At 36.0% G+C, this 22314-nt stretch overlaps 1 protein-coding gene and 1 non-coding gene across 4 annotated transcripts in view; both read right to left on the minus strand.

Moving 5' to 3' along the window:
- LOC149078969 (cell adhesion molecule Dscam1-like) overlaps nucleotides 1-22314 on the minus strand; it is a 134044-nt gene that overhangs the window by 50016 nt on the left and 61714 nt on the right. For all 3 annotated transcript variants that reach the window (XM_089241202.1, XM_089241201.1, XM_089241203.1), the window contains exons 6-9: nucleotides 7320-7507; nucleotides 2860-3126; nucleotides 1562-1789; nucleotides 73-252 (exon numbers count right to left, since the gene is read on the minus strand). In XM_089241202.1, the coding sequence (XP_089097328.1) occupies nucleotides 73-252; nucleotides 1562-1789; nucleotides 2860-3126; nucleotides 7320-7507 (863 nt within the window). The remainder of the gene's footprint in view (nucleotides 1-72; nucleotides 253-1561; nucleotides 1790-2859; nucleotides 3127-7319; nucleotides 7508-22314) is intronic.
- TRNAP-GGG (transfer RNA proline (anticodon GGG)) lies at nucleotides 8584-8655 on the minus strand. Its single transcript has one exon. It is a non-coding gene; the product is annotated as a tRNA-Pro (tRNA).

The following is a 22314-nucleotide window of genomic DNA, read 5'->3' on the forward strand; positions in this document are numbered from 1 at the left end:
GACAGAAAAAAAAGTCAGATGGGAGATACTGTGTAAGTACCACATAGCATTTGTCTTTCGACACACACTCACTTTTTTCCCAGAAGATTTCCTCGATGGGATATCCGGCGACAGGACATCTGACAATTAGGTCGTTTCCTTCTACTGCGGCGATATCCTTCATCGGACGGACGAAAGGTGGCCCGATAACGACAATTTTTCCTGAGTGACCTGATGATCCTAATATGTTCTTAGCCCGACAACGATAGATACCTGTTATTAAGCAATAATTCATTCCGCGTTATTGATTGCAGGAAACGAAATAATGGGAGAAGGAAATGCGTGGGAGAGACAAGAAACTTTATCAAATATTAACCTGGTTGTTTGCCATATTGCGAACATACATACATGCATATATATATTTTGTTACCCATTCTTTTTTTAAATCCAAATAAGTGGACGTGTATTTCTGGAACAGCTAAACGGGGGTAAGGTATTATTCTTATACACCCTTTATCTTTTGAACCGTTGGTGATAGAAACATACTTTGAATTTAAAAAAAATGTATTCGTTTTCATTTTATGTGTCATTAATTTGACTAAAGTTCGTAGATGCACTGGGATACAAAATTCAAAGTTTTATATCGTTCCTTCGGGTCTTCTAACTTCCAATTTAAATTTTTTAGGCCTACTTCTTCTTAGGCCAACAAAAAAAAAAATTCACGTTTCTAAGAGCAATGTTCATTCGGTGATGCTCATTGGAATTCAAGAGATCATCTTATTAGTTTCAATAAACTGCTACTGGAAAATAATGTTTAGATTTTTTTCTCAAGTTTGTCACTTCATATAAGCCTATGCTGTCCTTCCTCTCATTTTCAGGTGGAACTCATATATCTCGGCCAATATTGGACTTTCAAACGTTTACATTTTTTTATTGGGCTCAGAAGAGACAGGGCAGCAATCAAACTTATAAGACAAGGGGAACGTATAAAGTATCAAATTTTGTATCTCAGTACATATACTGCTTTTAGTAGAAAAAAAATGAAAGAAACATCTAAAATGGGCTAATCATTTAGATCACGTAATTGAAAGTATTTTTTTATTATCAGTTGTCGAAAAGATGGAGTATGAGGATACGACTTTACACCCTCTATGCATTGCTGCGCCAACCTCCACCCATAACTGTATCCAATAGAAAATTTGGCAAAAATCACTTGCCTCTTCCTTTAATAAATTGTACTTATACAATAACTCTAAAGTTAAACTACTCTTCAAGTATATTAGGGTTAATTTATTGACAAGACTTGCATTAATTGTTTCTGTATTACAAAAAGTGTGCATGTAAGTTACATATATATGTGGCAATTATTTTTTGTTTGAGTTTCTTTCAGTTCGCTATGGATGATTACAAAACAACTTCTTTATTTGAAAATTGAAATACGAGGCAAACAACATCATGAATTTTTAAGATAGTGTGACGATTCATTATATAGGGGGGCATCTAGCAACTTTAAATACAGCAAATATTCAGGTTATACACATTTCAGTTATATATAATATATATTTTGAGAGATTTCTTTTACCTCCATCTTCAACTCGAAGACCAGAAATATTGACGAAACTGACAACTTCAGCATTGGAAGTGACGTAATCCCCGACAGAAAATCGTAAATGTTCTGGAATAGCAGAGTCATCTAACGTCCAGGTGACCTGAGGGAGAGGATTTCCTGTAGCTATGCATTTAAGTGATATCTGAGCACCAGGATCGACTTTCGCTGGTTCAAATACGTGCATTAAAACAGGAGCAACATCTGAAGATAGAAATATGACATGAAAACTAATTTTGACTTTACGTCGGTGGACATAAAAATGAAAAGAAAAAATAAATATAGATTTATTGAATAAAAGTGTAAAAATTTTGCAGAATAACATTTTTTTTATGTATGTTTCCGACTGACTTTGCATGTTCGTAGATCCTAAAAATTATTGCGTACGCTTTTCGTTAAGATTTTCGCACTTACAAATGGTATGAAATGATCCATGTTCTAGGGAAGCTCTGCTTCTATAAATAACTGTTACTGATATAATTTGTATCTAACTTCCAATTAGAAAGTTGGTGCCCTATCTCTGCTGAGGAAAAAAAAACCATATTTCCAAGTGCAATATTCACTGCGATATTTGAAGTGGGGAATCGAAGAAACGTTGGGAAAGAATAGTATAAATGATGGGTGAAAAGAGTTGCTTTTTTCTACAGAGCTTTCCTTCAATTTTTGAGTTTAAATATCTCAGTGGATATTGCACTTGTAAACATGACTTTTTTGATGGTCTTATCAGAGACAGAGAAACACCTTTCTAATTGGAAGTTGGAGGATCCTTTTTCCTTCATCCAAACCGAGCGCAACTCTGGTCTATCGCCATGAGCAATTTACTACCGATTGAATTGTGCCGGAAGTGTGAGATGGAAGAAACCAACAGTCTGAATGCGTATACCAGTGTTGTGTGTGAATTTTATTACTGCCATCTACATTAAGATCGAGTCTGAGTGAAGTGTGGTGTTTGTACCGTTGTAGGCCTGTTGATCTATGGGGTGAGTCTCTTTAACGGATGATCGGTTCGAATTTGCGAACCGCAGAAAAACCATCTTCAGACGACCACCACAGCGGCATTTTCACTCTCGAAACTGGCGCATAGTGATTCTTGAACCCAGTTTGAACATTTTACAAATTAGAACCCGACTTCTCCGACGAACGGTTGATGAGATAAAGGCCACGTTAGGACTTACAGGACACCCTGTATAACCTTCGATTATGAAAATTAGAGCTAATTGTGATCACAGCTTCTGACTGAAACGACCAATATTACGGTTTCCGAGCAATAATACCTCCAAGCAATAGTTGTGCCGAGTCCTGTGACGAATCTCTGTCGTTGTAAGCAAAGCACTGGTAAATGCCTTTGTCATCTCGTTCGACGTTTCTAATTCGCAGTTCTTCACCTGTAGCAGCGATCCTTCTCGAAGACAAAACGGGCATCATGTCCTTCCTCCAGCTTACTAAATGAACAGGATGACCGGAAACGTTACAGGTGAACACGGCTGTCTGTCCGACATCTGCAGTTTGTGATGGAGGATGAACTTTGACTTGCAGAGCATCTGAAATGGAAAGAAGATTATAATCAACGTGTTTACAGAAATCTTATTTGTGACCACCATGTAGTTACAATACCCGTCGCTAATAAAATCACCGGTGGATAAAATAAGCTCCTTTATTAAATCAAATATCAGAAACGAAATGAAGCGAATACGAATCACATAATTAATTTATTTTCTGTTTTAATGAAATCAACACAGCCACTTCTAAAAATGAGAGAAACATTTTTAAACTGAAATTTCATTTACAAAGAGGCATTTAGTGAAACTCCAAAGGAAATTTAACCCTGTGAAATTTTGATTTCATTCATGACATATGGAACTTATTTGCTTCTTTTTTAAATTTAAATTGAAAAAAAAAATACTTGAATGAAAGTTTATTCATTACAATGTGTATGTGCAATAAATTAATTAGTAAGCAATTATTTATTAATACATGACTAAATTGATCAGTGTAGAACACGCATGTTTGCCAATTGGTAGGGTTCGGATTTTTATGACTTTGTGCATTTTTTATGTTTTTGCATAGTTCACTGTTTACGAAATAGGGAATTTTTTCATGATTTTCAGAATTTAAGGAATTTCTTCATGTGTTAGAGCATTATTTTGCATACTTCAGCAGAACGATGAAAAGGGATTTGTTTCCCCCAAGTTCACTTTTCATTTGCTTCATTTCCCACAATTGACAAATTTTTCCACGATATGAGCAATAATTCAGAAATTTACTTAATTTGGCATCGTTTTTGGATTGATTTACAAATTTTCGGAGACATTAGCAACAACTGGCAAATTTATTTGTGTGCCTTTGGTAAGTTTTAGACAATGATGGGCGGATTTCTCGTAATTTCCTGAAAGAAATATAGTTAGCCTATTTATAAAGCCATAGTTTCAGGTTTTTATGACAAATTTTGATTTTTCTAGGGCATAAATAAATTTCTATGGAGCATATTCTGTCGGCTTTTAGGTCATAAAAACCTAATTCTAGTAACTAAAATTACCCTTCGATTTTATTCTGGAATTTTGGTTTTTGATTCACGTGATTACATAAAAATCGGTTGCTTAGTTAAGTTAAAATCGTCAGGATGGAAGTGATTTTATTAAGCGGCATTCACCGTATTTGAATCAATATTAAATCTCAAAGGGATAACACCCTTTATGCGTATTTAAAGATTATACGTCTATTTTTTAGCATATCAACAAAAAGTAGTGATTCAATGGCAACGATCCGTTAACAGTCACTTATTATGTATTGTGTAAGAAAACAATCACTGTTTTCTTACCGTATTTTAATTTCTTTGTTCTTGATTTCTGAACCTTAATCGTAATATATGAGAGAAACCACGGATAATACCTTTGTTTTCGTTTTGAAGCTCAGATTCCATTCTTCTAAATTAATCCCGGCAACATCGTAGTTGAATAACGACCAAAGACATAATGCACTGAGTTTCAAAAGATCTCGGATTCAGCATTAGAATATTAACAAAAGGAGAAAAAAAAATCGACGCTTCTTAAATCGTGAGAAATTCAGCCATTTTTCAAGATGAAGGGAAAGAAAAGTCGGTGGAACTGTCTTACGTTCCGTATTTTTTGTTTCTTTTCATAAAAATAAGAAATATTCAAATGAGTAAAGCAAACGGAAACTAGAATTCAGAACATTATTTCAGTATTTAATGAGAAAGATGAAAAATAAATGCCCCGGATGTGAAGGGAGAGAAAAGAAAAAAAAAAGACGAAAAATTAGGTAAAAAATGAAAAAAAGGAGGAGAAAAAATGCTCGGGCATTTTCCGTTAATAGAAAAGAGTTTTTCTTTCAAAAAAAAAAAATATATATTATTTTCTTTTTTTTGGAAAGAGAAGCAGCTTGGGATAATGGCACGCATTTAATCTAAGGAAAGCCATGCCACTTACATTTGCATTTTCGTTGCTTTTCTGCGGAAAAATAAAAATGGGGAGAGAGGAATGTGTCCGTTACAGCCGGAGGTGCGATTAAACCAAGCGAACCTTTTTACCTGTTTCATGAACAGACAGTCCAGAAGAAGCAATTTGAGGAAAACCCACCGGAAGAAAAAAGAAAAGAAACATTTTAATAAAAAGCGAAACCTTCGCTTCTAGTCAAGAAAAGTGATGGAAGCTTAAGAAACTGAAGAAAAAAAAAATTATATATCATGAGGAAAGAAAAGAAAAAAGTAGAAAGATGTTTCTTTCTCACTTGGGAAAAGAAAAATTGCTAATAAGATATGTGCCAGAGAGATCTCTCTCTCTCTCTCTCTCTCTCTCTTTCTCCATGTACCTTATTTTTAGAGGCTCGTTGAAACATTTATTTTCGGTGTACGCTCCGGAGGTGATAAGAATGACGGATTTTGCACGCCGTAAATCTCGGGCACGGTCTAATCCGGTGGACAAACACTGGAAATTGCCCTTTACATGGCGTAAGCTTTTCCACAAGGTAAACAGCGAAGGAAAAATTTTCATATCCACTTTCTTGGAAAAGATACGAACGAACACATCCCGATGTGAAAACAAACTCCTTTTGTTGTACGTAGCCTGGCATTGTGCTTATGGGAAATAAAAAGAGGTTGTTCGATAATATATGTATACTACCAGGAAGCTAGTTTTCTTTTCCTCGAATTTTTTCGTAGCGATCACTTGCGCAGGTATTCGAATTTTTAGATTAAAATAAATTGTGAAGGTTTTTCAACAGATGACTGATAAATTTTTGGAAGAAAGAAAGTGCAATTGCCCTTGCGGAGAATAGGACCCACGTCCTCTCACTTGTCGGGTGAATGCCCTAGACCACTAAACTGCAAAGGAAACGAATCGTAATCTTTCCTTAGAGCTCATGTGCGCTGAACGGGTCCGTATATGGACGGTCGGACCTAATTCAGGTCAAAGATCACAATAGCGCTATCCTTAGTTGGTGTTTGGTGACAACCTTCGTATGGATAGCGGAGAATGACATAATCCTTGAAAAATATTTACGGCCGTGTATTATCATCCTATTTAGAGATACGTGAAGGAATTAAGAGCATAAGTTATTATTTGGATAATATGAAATAAATACGATCATCAAGTAGCAAAGCCTTTACGAGAAATATGCTAACGAAGAGGTATGTGTGTCTTGCATCCCCTTTTAACCCTAGGTAGAAGAATTAGCTTCGATTGTATTATGCCAATGGATTTTTCAAAACTGTTCCTTGCAGAGCAAATGTATATGTTGTATAATATATGGGGTGAATATATATAGAGTTCATATTTTAGAATTTATCTGAAATAAAAGCCCCAGGTTAAATGCTCTAAAGTATGGAGATTAATTACCTAGGTTCATTAATTTACGGTTCTACAGTTTTTCTTATTATTGGTACAGGAACACTCAGATCTGTAGTTGGGCTATGCTATTTTGAGATTTCAGGTCATATTAGAATGCAAAGATCATCACATTGAACATCTGCCATGTCAATCAAACAAGTTCATTAGTATTTCATAGATTTCAACCATAATCAAACACCAATTATTGCTCCTCTATAGAAGACAATATTTTAACTATTTTTCATTCAAATAAGCAAGACGCTTCTCTTTACAGCGGTGTTGAAGTAAAATTTTGAAATGTTATATACACCCTGCATAAGTAACCCTGTATAATATCCATTAACAGAAAACCCTGCAAATATGTACATATATATATATATATATATATATATATGTGTGTGTGTGTGTGTGTGTTTGTGTGTAAATGGTGACATACACATTTGTAATGGACAATTTTTTCTCAGCCACTTCGTTGGACATTTTGCCTGTTTTATCCTTGTATTTTTATTTGTATAAGAGATATTTATATGTATGACGGAAAGTGAACTTGGCATGCCGACTCATACATGCTGATGACTGCAACAAAAAATGGATACTTATGATGTGACTATAAAAAGATAGATAAGAAAAATAGAAATTTTGAGTTCTTATTTGAAGTTTCTTATATCCAGAAACATGAATTTATAGTTTAATAAAACACTAATTTGATCGTAAAAATTCAGGTGAAATTTCAAAATTATGTATATACTCTTGAATCTCTCTGGTTGAAAGACTGCTAAAACAACTTTTGCGAACTAAATGCATATGAATACTTGAATCACGAGTAATTCATACTCATACATGACTGGAAAATTTGAACAATATTCAAAAAAGTTGAAGATTTTATTCACCTCGAACGAGCAATTCCATTTCCGCTTTTTCTGAACCACTGGTATTATTCAAAATACAGAGATATTTTCCTTCATCTTGAATCGTCACTCTCCGGATAAGGACGCTCCCATTCAGCACGGATACCCTGTGGCCATTTGATTCGATAGGACGAGGCAAATTTCCCATACCATCTCTGAATCGATACCACCTGTAAATTAACCGAAAGATGCATTCACTTCCATTATTACGAATCGATGAAAATTTAAAATTGAAATGAAATTGGAGTTTTACTGAGCAACAAGACATGGTTTATATATATATATATATATATATATATATTCGAAATGCTAAACAAACGAAATTGAAGAAAAAACAACTATCCAAAAAATGTCTATTGTCTATTTTGGATGTGTTATTTCTACCCATATCCAACTATATATTAAGAACTATGTGTGTATTAAGCTAAAAATATATATGTGGTTCACTCTGTTTTCTAATTCTTCGATAAAAAAGTTGTTGCCCTGTCTCTTTTGAGTCCAACAAAAATGTTACATGTTTTAATTACAACATTCGCTGAAATATTGCTAGTTGAAAATTAATTGAGTTCTTCAGTTGCACTGTGTGACGATTAATACTTTAGTGCAAATATTCAGCAGTCATTTAACAAACTTCAACTGCAAAAGAATATTACGAATACTTCTCTTGAGTTTGTCCTTTAATGAAGTGTTACCAGAAAAAATAATATAGAAGAGTAATTTAAATCCTCACCCAAAGTTTAAGGGTTTCTTTTTGAGAAATTATGGATTTTTTTTTATCAGGAAAAAATAACTCCATTAAAATTTGTTTTTTCTGAGCGTATTTTCGTTCCCCTGAATGAAATTTGGAGGGATGCAATTGAATTTGAATGCGTGAATCGCGCATCTAGATGCGTATGGGTGAACACTGGTTGAGACGGCAGAAATTACACGAATATCTAGTAAAATACGGGTTCTTTTGTCCCTATTCCTATATATAGTATATGTAAAAAACATCATTTAAATGGAACTCGTGCTGCTACCTATCAAACAAAACTGTTGCAATTCTTCGATTGAAAGTAATGATCGGTTTTAGATTAATGCATCGCCTGAAAATATTCAATACCGCATGACATTGCTGAACATTGTATGAGCAGTATTATTAATTACATTATCATGCTTGCATATAGAAATGTCCTGTCCAATACAAGATTCATCGAAAGACTGGTTATTTGTAGAGATGAAGACTACAAGGAAGAAAATTCATCACTGCCCCCACGGGGACTCTAACCCCGGTCTCTCGCTTCCCGGACGAGTGCTCTACCATCTAAGCTATGGAAGCAGATAGAATATTTCAACCTTGGAGCGTATACAATGTTGCGTGTATATATGTTGAAAGGCACCGTACATGGACGGCGTCAAAAATCAACTAATAGCTCGTGAATGACATAGGCCAACCAGATGGCCATATGCATATAGAAACGTCCTCTCCACTTGTCAATACAAGATTCATCGAAAGACTGGTTATTTTTGGAGATGAAGATTACAAGGAAGAAAATTCATCACTGCCCTTTCTATATGCATATGGCCATCTGGTTAGCCTTTGTCATTTACGAGCTATTGTTGATTGTTGACGTCGTCCATGTACGGTGCCTTTCAACATATGTATACGCTCCAAGGTTGAAGTATTCTATCTGCTTCCATAGCTTAGATGGTAGAGCACTCGTCCGGCAAGCGAGAGTCCCCGTCGGGGCAGGGATGAATTTTCTTCCTTGTAATCTTCATCTCCACAAATAACCAGTCTTTCGAAGAATCTTGTATCATCATGCTTGCCTCAAGATTTCAACAGTTGTTGTTTCTTTGTAGTAAATTAACATTAGTAAAGGGTAGCTCCCTCCCCAATTTTTTGTAATTGTAATCGGAAAGCTAAGTGAGGCTGCACTTTATTTTTACTAATGTTATTTTACGATACATGAACAATAACTGCTAAAATTTCGAAGCAAACTTCATAATTAAACTAAGATTATTGTTTATAAAATATTTAGTAAATATCACAGCATATTGTTTTTGTTCTTTTTTTCGCGGCACTTAAATCAAAAACCGGTCACCAATTTCAACCGAAGAATTATAAAATTTGTGTTTTTAATATGATGAGTGGCAGCACAAGAGCTTCAGCTCATTGATGTTGATCATTTCATCGTTTTTGTCGCACCACCGCCATTTTCTTCACGAGGGCTAATTAGACTGTGACCTACAATGCATTGCCGATTCCTAACGGCAACCTGTTTTTATACTCATCGAAAGGTTGGTACGCTAATCCCTCGATCTGGCACTCCCTGCGGTAGCGATCTTTTTCTGTGGTCATGGCGAGGAATTTCAGTGATGTTTCTCACGTGTCATACAAGGTGTCCTGTAAGTCCTAATGCAGCCTGTATCTCAGCGACCGTTCGTCGCAGAGGTATGGTTATAATTTTAAAAAATGCTCAAAGTGTGTTCACGAATCACTCCGTACGAGTTTGGAGAGTGAAAATGAAGTGTCATAAAAAAAAATATAAATTTTTATACCGCCCCTGCCTTCCAACTTCCAATTAGATCGTTGTTTCCCTGTCTCTTCTGAGACCAACAAAACAAATTATAGGTTAGTAAGTGTAAATTTATTCGTTCTTTCTCAATTTTTCTAATATTGTTTTATTCAAATATCTCAGTGAATATTGCCCTTAGAAACATGGCTTTTTTGCTGGGCGCAGGAGAAACAGGGCGACAACAACCTAAATGGAAGTTAGACGACAGAGAGAAACAGTATGAAAATTTTAATTTTTATTTTATTTTATAACACTGTATTTTCACTCTCAATCTTGGTATGGAGTGATTCCTGAACACACTTTGAGCATTTTTTAAATTAGAACCATATCTCTACGACGAACAGATGATGAGAAAGAGGCCGCATTAGGACTTACAGGATACCCTGTGTAATACTGTACTGAGTGTTATCCGGTGAAATGATTTTGTGAAAGCAATTTCACTCCTCCACTAAAATTTTATAAAAAGAGGGGCATTTTTTCTTAAAGAGTAGCAGAGAAATAGCAGTATTAAAAGAATAACCTAAAATTTGTAGAAGTATTTCCACTCTTCAACGGAATTCGGAGTAAAATCGAACTTTGATGCGTGAATCACGCATCTAAATGCGTTTTAGCGAACACCTTTATAAAACGGAAGTTTGCCTAATAGGTAATACTATTACAGTCTCTTGACGGTCCGTTTCGTACAGGTTACACTGTATATTAGTACAAGAAATAACCAACAGAAACAATGAAAGACGGAGAATGAAAATTTATTGCGTTACGATAGTATAATGTATTAAATGGAACTCTGCAGATTGCAGTAACTTATAACAAAGTAACATTCCTGATAATATACGTGATGTTGCTGCCCCATCAGCCTATTTCAATACTGAAGCAGTTTTACAAGGACATTTGACATTATCAGATTACAGTATAAAGAAATTCATATTTCCATAGGCTCTTTTGTTTCGTTTAATTATAACCAGTTGATAAATCTCTGAAAAATATTCGAATCTTCATTTGATATCACATCATTATAACTGAATATCTCTTTCTATTAAAAGTAATGCATACTTTAATACACAGTGTACATTGGTGCATTGGTAACAGGGCGTATGACATTTTACTGGTGAACCGTTGTATCCTAGAAGGGCACTTTAAATTAGGAAATGTGTCCAAATAACGTGTAGTACTCAGATATGCCATTTATGCTGCATGTGTTTGTTATCAAAATAAAAATGTTAACTTTTTATACGGCTACTGTGCTCAAGAACCAAGTTGTTGCCCTGTCTCTCTTGATGCGAACAAAAAAAATGCTATGTTTCAAACTGCAATATTCTCTGAGATATTCTAATTCAAAAAAAATAATAATAAAAGGAAATTGAGGAAAAAGCATTAGATCCGGATAATCAGTTTTTTTCGCATTTAATGCTGTTTTTCCTCAACTTCCCTCCATTTTTCGAATTCGAATATCTCTGCAAATGTTGGTTCGCTTCAGAAGAGACAGGACAACAACTTTTTAATTCGGTTTTTGGGTACAGGGTGTCCGTATAAAAAGTTGTCATTTTTATTTCAATAACTATACAGCCCCTTGCAACATGAATTGCACATCTGAGTACTACACGTTATTTGGATACTTTTCATAATTGGAAGTATGCCTCTAGGATCAACGGTTTGCCAGTAAAATGTCATACGCCCTGTTACCTATGCACCCTGTATACTAAGTCGAGAGAAATGTACGAGTATTTTCCCTAATACAGAAACGTCACAGTGGCAAATTCGTTATATGATGTCGCTCCCTATTCTGTGACGAAAATTAATGCTCTGTGCCACTTCTACTTTATTTTTCATAAACTTGTCGTCGAAACTTCCCCATGAGGAAACTGAATTTTTCTGCTCCCCCCCCCTTTTTTTTTCCTTCCACAGTTTTCCATTTCGCTTTCAGATGGAGAGAATGATTTTTATTTCATTTTCACGTCATCCATCTACTCGAGATATACCTTAATACCCAAGTGGTTCTTAATAACTCCGAACTTCTTGTAATCACTTTTGGGAAGCCGCTAAGGGACATCCTCTGAATTTCGAAAAGAAAAACCCACTAACATAACGTACATCTGTAATATTTCATCCGACAAAATGACGAGAATTGCTTTTTAACACACGACATATTTTTTCCCCGGTTGAATATAACGTATATACTATATGTTTTAATTCGAATACATATCTATTTTATATTTTTTGTTTCCTCAGCAAATAGAAACTTTCCTTTCACATTAAATGTACTTCTCTTTGGTTAATTTGTTAATTAACATATATTTTTGCATATTATATCTTTTTCTTTCCAATGTCTTCTAAGAAAGAATCTATAGCCACATTATAATACACTAGAGATCAATACCTTGAAATAAAGTATAGACACTGAGATTTTTTTCTTCTTTGATATTTTTCCCGTGTATGCGTGGATGCATTGTTAACAAAAACAATGTTTATTTTGCCTGACGTACTTTTAGAGGTAGGTTATTATGATTATTTACATTTATTTCATTAAAGGTAGGGATGGAAAAACAACATATAAGAAGTTAAAATGATTCGGATCGCTGTAATCGCTGGATCGCTAATAAGTCGCTGAGTGCGATTCATATTTGCCATCGGGAATATGTTTTAACCATTTGGGGAGCGGTTTTTATTTTCTTCAGTATTTAATGAAACTAATTGATAAATGCAATGTTCGGGCCTTATAAATGTGAGTTATGGTGAGGATTTTTTTTTGCATCCCTGAGAGGGGAAGGTGGATAGTGATTTAGCTGTGTAAACCATCGATCCTGTATAACGTGATATTGACGAATTCTCAAAATGTGCGAAACAAAATCATAAAGTGCAGAAAGTTATCTCGGAATTATTCATTAAAAAGAGTTAAATTATTCAAAATTATTCAAAGAATTCATTCATACCATTAATTTCTTCTAACTTAATTTTACAAATCATGAAATTTCTGAGAACATGCGCCATCTTTCTGATAAGAACACACAGTGGCACTTTACAAGTATTGCATATAGTGCTTGTTCAGTGTATTAGTTAGTATAAAAAAAAGCACATTTCTGTAATTTAAACACTTCACCCGTACATACCTATTACACTGAAGAGCCAAAAAAACTGGTGCACCTCCCTAATATCGTGTAGGGGCCCCGCGAGCCCGCAGAAGTGCCGCAACACGACGTGGCATGGACTCGACTAATGTCTGAAGTAGTGCTGGAGGTAATTGACACCATGAATCCTGCAGGGCTGTCCATAAATCCGTAGGAGTAAGAAGGGGTGGGGATCTCTTCTGAACAGCACGTTGCAAGGCATCCCAGATATGTTCAATAATGTTCATGTCTGGGGATTTAGGTGGCCACCGGAAGTGTCTGAAGTCAGAAGAGTGTTCCTGGAGCTACTTCAATTCTGGACGTGTGTGGTGTCGCATTGTCCTGCTGAAATTGTCCAAGTCCGTCGGAATGCACAATGGATATGGATGGGTGCAGGTGATCAGACAGGATGCTTAGGTACCTGTCACCTGTCAGAGTCGTATCTAGACGTATCAGGGGTCCCATATACGCCAACTGCACGCGCCCCATACCATCACAGAGCCTCCACCAGCTTGAACAGTTCCCTGTTGACATGTAGGGTCCGTGGATTCATGAGGTTGTCTCCATACCCGTACACGTCCATCAGCTCGAAGCAATTGGAGCGTGTTTCCAGTCCTCAACAGTCCAATGTCGGTGTTGTCGGGCCCAGGCGAGGCGTAAAGCTTTGTGTCGTGCAGTCAGCAAGGGTACACGAGTGGGCCTTCGGCTCCGAAAGCCGATGTTCGCACGCTGACACTTGTTGATGGCCCAGCATTGAAATCTGCAGCAATTTGCGGAAGGGTTGCACGTCTGTCACTTTTAATGATTCTCGTCAATCGTCGTTGGTCCCGTTCTTGCATGATCTTTTTCTGGCCACAGCGATGTCGTAGATTTAATTTTTTTACCGGATTTCCGATATTCACGGTACACTCGTGAAATGGTCGTAAGTGAAAATCCAAATTCCATCGCTACCTCGGAGATGCTATGTCCCATCTCTCGTGCGCCGACTATAACACCACGTTCAAACTCACTTAAATCTCGATAACCTGTCATTGTAGCAGCAATAACCGATCTAACAACTGTGCCAGACACTTGTTGTGTTATATAGGCGTTGCCAACCGCAGCGCCGTACTCTGATTGGTTCCATATCTCTTTATTTGCATACGCATCCATTTACCAGTTTTTTTGGCTCTTCAGTTTACATTTTGTCTTTTCCTTCAGAAAAATTGGAAGACACCAACCTCACAAAAAACACAAAATTCAGTCTTCCCACTTGCAAACGTACTATATTATAGTCCAGAAATAGAAAATGACACATGTTTTAGCTATGAGTAGGCGGTGGTTCGCCCTTGAAACCACCTAACATCTTTGAAAAACTATTGAAAATTATAAATAATTTTCTTGAATTTATGATTTTAGCAAATAAAAGAGTATGCACCGGAAAAGAGATTTTTTTCCCAGGTTATTGCTCACATTTTTCTGAGATTAAATGAGAAAAATCAGAATTGCTTATCTTGCTGCAGCTGGAGTTTGTTCACATATAAGCCAATAAAAGACAAAGAAACTATTTTGTGGTGTTATGTAATAGATTTATTGAGTCTTAAAAAATATAATTTCTCAAATCGGAGCCGACCACCGTCCGGCTGAGCAATTCGTAGTGGAACCACTACCCTTGAAAGGGTCAAACTAGTGAATCACAAAGGGTATTTCGTTGCACCATGGGTGACATTAATATCGGTCATGGGCGCTGTGCGAGAGTGAACTGGTGAAGATGCATTAGAGATCTGATACCCAATCACTCTGGCGTCACTTCAGGAAAGTGAATGAAATACTTCGATAACTGACAAACGTGGCGCGAAGTATTTGCTATTCTAATATCATTATATATGGAGCTTTTCATTAAAAAAAACTCAGATGTTATACAATATTTTATTTCTTAAAACGGAACACATCACTATTTGGTAGAGGATTATTTCCAGCACAATAGTCCGTAAATTGAGTCTTTTACGACTTTATCGAGAGCCGAAAAAAAGGGACTGTTTGATCGAAACTTAGTTATGTTCTTATCGAAAAAAAGTAGTGGATTTATTTAATGTCGAGATATTTCCCATTTGGAACGTGAGTGTTTTCATATCGGATAGGTCCAGAATGGTTGCTTTGACTTTATGTCACACGTTACTTAATAACGAAAAGTTTTCCCTTCATTCACCCGCGAGTTTTCCTGGATAAAATAAATTATATAAATATTAATTTATAAACGTTATTCATTCAAACGATCAGTATAAACTGGTTTGGCGGTACGTAAATAGTCATCACTTTAATTTTGAATTTATTTTTGCAATTTTTGAGTACATGTAAAAGTGATTAACGTTATTGCAATATTATTGTGACACAGAAAAATATGACTATCATTTAACAAGGTATATTTTATTCTTGTTTTTTCTTTGTTTATTTCTTTCTGGAATGTCTAGGCTGACCATATTTCTTCGAGAGAAATACGGGACATTGGGATTCCAAATACGGAAAAATACGGGACATCGCCAATTATCGCCAAAAACAATGCCAAAACCAAACAAAGTTGCCAAATATTGTTGAAATTACGGAAACATCACAATGGCGGTAAATGATGCATTACTGCAAATTGCAGTGGATTAAAATGCATTCCACGAAATAAAAAACGTTTACCAAAGCAAATGTGGGAGATTAATATCCCATATATAGTTGTAACTATCATAAAATAATTTATGAGTTGAAAAATAATCTCAATCTTCGACTTCAATAAAGAATAAAAATTCAAGTAGGTGTCGTGTGAAATACGGGAAAAACCGGGACACTTTTGCCAAAAATTCGGGACGTCCAAAAAAAGAGAAAATACCGGGACTGTCCCGGGAAATACGGGACGTATGGTCACCCGAGGAATGTCCATCTGTGGTTTTTTTTGTTTTCTGGTTGGAGTCCGAGCAAAGCTGTATTAAAGATCTTGACCCACTTTCGAGCTGAGTTCGAGTGTGTTGGTTGCGCAATCGCTCCGTAACATATATTGAATAAAACTACGTGACAATATGAATAATATGTTTTTTTCCCTATGGGATTTCAAGCGACTTTCAATAAATTTCTTTGGAGTTTTTCAACTCTCTTTACGAAGAATAAAGTGGTGATTCTCAAAATAATTATCTATGCAATTGAAATTCGAATACATTTAAAAACTGGCAAATCCGTATGATAAAAATTTTGTAAAGGGAATTAATTCCCTAATTATTGCAGTGCGCTTTCCCCTCTTTCTTCGACATTTTATAGAATATTTAACTTTTTATTTCTTTTATATGGTACTTTTTTTTTTTTTAAATTATAATCCTCTTTCGTGTGGAATTGCTTCTTTTTGTCGCCAACCTGAAATACCCTGGAGGATGTCTTAATGGCTAATGCATGTGTTTTGTGGAACCACTGGCATATTGTATAAAGAAGACATATATGCGGCGTCTCTTACAAGAGAAAATGTTTCATGAAAGCCAAATTTTATTTCCAAATGAAATGAGGCGATTTAAAATAATAGGGGTATTATTTTTTTTTTAAATTCTCGAATTTCAGTTTTGAATCGAATAGAACTTTTGAGATTCCTTTTAAAAGTGGATCACGGCCCCTTGCTTTCAATGTCGTCGTCGTCGTCTTGGAATCGCTCAGGCTCAAAAGAGTTCGCAAACAAAGTCGGGCTAATTAGGAAAGTAAATAGAACTGAAATTCCGCGGAAGCAATTAACGATCCATCACCCCCCACTGATTACACTGAAGCGAAGCATATTTTCGTTTCCTTTTCAAATTTAAAGCTGAGCTAATTAACAGCCTTTTAACGAGGAGAAGAGGAAAATCGCAAATATTTGCAAGTTTGTTACTGTTAGTGAACTCGGTCCAAGAGACTCGGGACATTATTTTCTCGGTATTCAGCATTTTTTCTAAATATTAGTTTTAGAGTTTTAGAAAATCACTCCCAACCAAATGCATTTATTTCGATCTTCATTTCATTTTTAGAACCTAATAAGCGAAATGTCACTAAAACAACTTCGATATTAATTACAATTCGAGGGATTTCATTTTATTACCTTCATTAAAAAGAGAATTAATAAACTAATTGAATGACAAAATTGCCACTTCTTGGATCACGATTGTTTTTGAAACGTTGATGCATATAATTATGAATGCAGAGTGTAATCTATCGTTGCTGCACGTGTGCCTTTATGTCACGTAACCACCACTACTACTAATAAACCTCGTACATACACCTCGTAAATATTCCTCTCGGCAATCGAATCTATGTTGTCGGAGTGATGTTTGTTTCGTGTTACATATTACTATTTTAACCCACACGTACTTCGGTGACATCGGTATATAGCAGTGATTCCCAACGTGGGCGTTAACGCCCCCTTGGGGGCGATGGGTTGTTCCAGGGGGGGGGGCGGTATGAACTATGGGCATGACATAGGATCTTATGGGTTAGATTGCGTTGGGGGAGTCATGGTAGGAAAAAGTTTCTGAAGAATGGGGCAGTGGGATAAAAAAGGTTGGGAAACTATGCTATATAGTAATCTACTACCGATTGAGTTGGGTAGGAAATCAAGGTGCCACCCATTGGTGTTCGCCTTAGGCGAAGTAGCGGAAAGAAGTCATTTATGTTCTTTCCCAGGATTGAAACCGTAGACCGAAAGGCAAACTTCATGGTGGTAGACGGGCACCTTACCACTTATCCACTCAAACACGGTGTGTTTTACCGTTGCTGCCATCTACCTTATATGTTTTGTAATGAAAATTGCAAATGCCTGAATTTGTATGTTATGATCGTGTCGTGTGTTGAAAGCCTGCCATGCAACCACTTCAACTACTACTGCTAACGATGTCAAAAAGGATTACTATTTTGGCCGCTGTGTGATCGAGTGAGCATCGTGCTAGACCAGCACCTCCTAGACATAGAAGGATTCTGCAGTGTTAAACGTCATTCATTCTGCCTAGCAAGTTTGCCACATTTTGAAACACAGCATTCTATTTCGTTTCTTCTTATTTTGGTTTAGAATCTTCCTGATTAGCTCACAAATACCGCATAGTGATTGGATGTGGGTCATATAAATCGCCAATTCTGAGCCCGACCATTTCTTTTGCTCACAACATTGATACTGGCACGGGCAGGGATTTTTTTCCCTGAATATTCTGAGGGAAAATGTTTACTTACTGACGTTACAAGCAGACTGCGGAGGCCTTCTATCTCTAGGAGGTGCTGGCTAGACCAGCACCTCCACTGGATGTAACATTTCATTACATCTAGCAATGTGGTCTAGACGGACGTTAAAATCGGGACGACACATCAAGGAGACTTGTGCTGCGTCTGTTGGATTTTTATAGTGAAGGCTGCGGCTTTGTTATCGCAACCAGTTTGCGTATGAGTGCAAAAGATGAAGAGGAAAAGAAAAATTCCTGTGTATTTATATATTGACAAGCGGCGGTGGGGTTCGAACCCGGATCGTCGCGATGCGAGTCCGTCACTATGACCACTCGACCACCAAGGCGGCAGGTTTGTGCTCTGAAAAGTCAGTTTGATAAGCCAAGTATTCCTAGTTGGTAGGCAGTCACGATACAGTATAAGCACTCAGCATAAATTCTAATACCAACGCATAAAATATTCAACGATACCAATTTGCTTTCTTTCTAAGACAGTATCGCATGTCTACTTATGAAAACTTCATTAACAGTTTCGAGAGCCAGGTCTCGTGTGGTAAAAGAAAAAAACATGTAGAGAGAAAACATTTGCCCCACCTGATGTATAGTACCCAGCTGCCTCAATAGCCACTCTTCTCTCGATACGAAGATGATAAACAAACTTTTCTATTCTAAAACATAATTGCGTCTTTTTTTTAATTCAGAGAAAAAAATGTGTAAAAAATGAAAATAAATAAAAGTGAGTTATCTCGGGGGTCGTTGAATTTCCTTTTGAAATCTGAAAAAAAAAAACACTCTCAAATATCTAATCACTTCTTGAATGAGAAAAGGGCATTTTGATCAGTTTTCCAAGTACTTCAAGCGTTCATTTTTACTGATTAAAAAAAAAATAATCTCCTTCCTTTGTGACTATTTTGAAATTGGAGAAATTCAGATTTTAAAATATTCATTTTTCTACTCAATTGTGAATTTTCCAAGTGATAACTTGAAATGCTTTCCTCCCTATAAATGATTAAATCAATATCATGGTGAACATATAAATAAATAAAAAGCTGTAGCTTTTTCATGTTGAGCAGCTCGCTGTCTAGCTAATCACATCAACTTTACAACAATTTTTTTCCCTGCTATCATATTTACAGTGTTAGGAATAAATGGGATGTCTGAAAAATACAAAATACAGATAGCTATGGATTTCGATCTTTGTCATAGTATGTAATTTGATGGTAAAATCAGATTCAATTTATTTGGATTACAGAGAGTTAATTTGAGTCGACTTTTTTTTAAATAAAATAAATCGATTTCTTTTTTTAATAATATTCCCTACCACACTTTATAGTAATGTAATTGGTTTATCTCTTTCACGGAATCCGAAATGATTTGGAGAACATAGTTAATCAAATCAGAATCATCCATCAGATCTTATCGTTGAGTTTCGTGAGCAGTATTTCGTACTTCAACCATGTAAATAGAATGAAGTTATATATCGAGTCACATGAAGATGTTCCGGAAATCTACCGGCGGAATTCACCAATTCGTTATCGATAGCTCAAGATAAAATGAGGCTTGAATCGCATTAGCTGCACACCTACAGTGCCACAGATCATGTGCTCTTGTTGACTGATTGTCATTTATCAGTTTCTCGACCATCATTTAACCTGTTATGTGCGATTCCTAATCCAGGGTGATGAGATATGGTCGAAAAGATAGATAAAAGACACGAATCCCTTATCGTTGTTTCCCACCAGCAGTTGCCAATTCAACACTGCAAATCCTGATATTTCATTTGTTCCTTTCGGTATCCGTTTCGTCTCCTGTAAACCATACGGGAAATAAATAATATCACGGGATTATCGTGATGCATGGAGCTAATTTTTTTGCAAAGACGGATTTTTCTTTATTATCTGCTAGAACTAACGACAATTGGCTAGAATTAATGATTTATAGTATTCTAATCACGTTTTTCAAGTGGCGTGGTACTTGCCAAAAGCTTGTCCATTCCACCAGTGTTCGAAAGAGTTTACAATAAACCGTGTCGGTTTTCTGGTTCAGGAGAAATTTAATCTTTTGTTTGCGTACACACTGAAATCTGCGTTCGTCGAAGAAATTTTAGTAGGTTTAGGGGCGAAAATTTGATTTTTCACTTCACCGATCTCTCAGCGCTTGTAGCTCGACATTAAATACCGGTATCCTGCAGATAGTGATAGTGTCACCCTATAGGATTTTTTGTGTAAAATGAAATTGTCACCAAAATCTGTAACTGCAAATTCCGAATTTTCGTCGAATATCTACTTCGACAAACGGCTCTTTCGGAAGCTGGTGGAATGGATAAGTTTTTGGCGAATTTGACTGGTTTTTGCAGCTAGAAGGGTGTTTGCAGAATCGGCGATTAAATATTTTGGTGGCAATTCGATTTCCAACTTTGCCAATCTTTCAGCGCTTGTAGTTCGCCATTAAAACCAGATATATCGATGAAATTGGTGTCACCTTATAGCATGCTTTGTTTGCGTGAAGGTAGTACAGGTTGCTCAGAAACTTCACGAATTCTGGTTTTTTGGACATCGCGCGTTTTTTTCATAATCAATAACCACCATAAGTCGAAAACGGTTTGAGATCGGACAGGGTTGGTGGGGTGTTTCATGATCCACTTGGGCTCATCTATCATCCCCCTTTCGTTTGGCAGAATAGGTTGGATTTACCCTGTATTTCTGCAAATAACGAATATAAATTTGGAAGAAAGCGCAAAACGAAATCAATACAACGAAATTCGAAAATTTAGGGTTGGAACAAAAGACATTTATGAGTTGAAAAAATACAAAGCCATCTCAGATTTCTTCATTGGGACAAAACACCGCAGAAACTAGTCGAAATAGCAAAATATTTTCTGAAAATACTTTACTCCTAAGCCTTAAACGAAATTACTTGTGCCCTTGCCACCCCTCCCCTCCCCCCACATCTTGGACCAGATGCCCTAGGCTGAGACATTTGATGGGCCCCCACCTCTATTGTGAATTTATAGCGTGAAAATACAAAAAATGATTAGAGTCGTCCCAGGTCGGACCCTGTCAGCCCCACCATTGTGTGTGTGTGTGGGGGGGGGGGGGCATGCTTGTGTCCCTACGTTTTTGACAATGTAGCAAATCAGAAGCCCAACAAAAGAAAATCCAATTCGACTAACTGATAACCCAACATAACTACCTATCAAACTTATAGCATGAATAAAACTACGAACTATAACAAAAGATGCAGAAAATAGGTGAAATACCACATTTAATGAAAGCTTACCCCCTTGATACAATAATAAAACTTTGTCATGTGGGTCCATATAAAAACTCACCTGATATGCCTTCCATATAGATAGTTGTAAGTGAAGAAGGATTGCTGTTGCCAACTATAGTTTGCTTAAAGTTGTTTATCGCATCAAAATAATAATCAGTATTGTAGCAAATTTCTTCGCTAATATTAGGATTATCGAAACATCAACTATAAATATGAAGTCATTCCTTTTGTCGTAAATACCAATTAAGGTTGTGTTGTGAACTTTGATTTTCAAGTCCAATAAACCTGCTGAAATATGATCATTATTGGTTTTCTTCAGATTCAGAGTGTTTGGATATATCTTATTAATGTTTTCATGAAAATTCTGAAAACGATTTTAAATCATCTATATATCTAAAACAATCCATTTTTTCATAAATTGAACTTTCATAATAGTGCAGAAAAATATTGGCATAACGCACTGGAAAAACTAGTGCCCATAGAAACACCAATAACCTGTCTGAATAAATCCATACCATGTTTTTCAGAAATGCAGAACTTGGAGAGATTTAACCAATCAATTTTTGTCATACTGATACAGTTTTAATATTTGTAGAGTAGAAATTCACATATTTTAAATATATCACCATGAGGAATGTTTGTAAACAAATTCTCAAAGTTAAAGGTTTCGATGAATTATAATATTTTTATTTCTGAGAAATTCTAAAACTTATTAATAATGAGAAACCAGTATTTTGTGATCTCTCATCTATTTCACCAAGTGTTTTTTTCAGAATGAGATTTGAATGAATTTCATACATGGGAGAGAGAAGTACTTTCGTTTAAGGCTTAGACCTATAAAGTACTTTGAGAAACGCTT

The sequence above is a fragment of the Pholcus phalangioides genome, unplaced genomic scaffold, assembly GCF_987345545.1.
Source record: "Pholcus phalangioides strain wild (caught in Gottingen) unplaced genomic scaffold, Ppha-v1.0 ptg000013l_1, whole genome shotgun sequence".
Taxonomy (NCBI): domain Eukaryota; kingdom Metazoa; phylum Arthropoda; class Arachnida; order Araneae; family Pholcidae; genus Pholcus; species Pholcus phalangioides.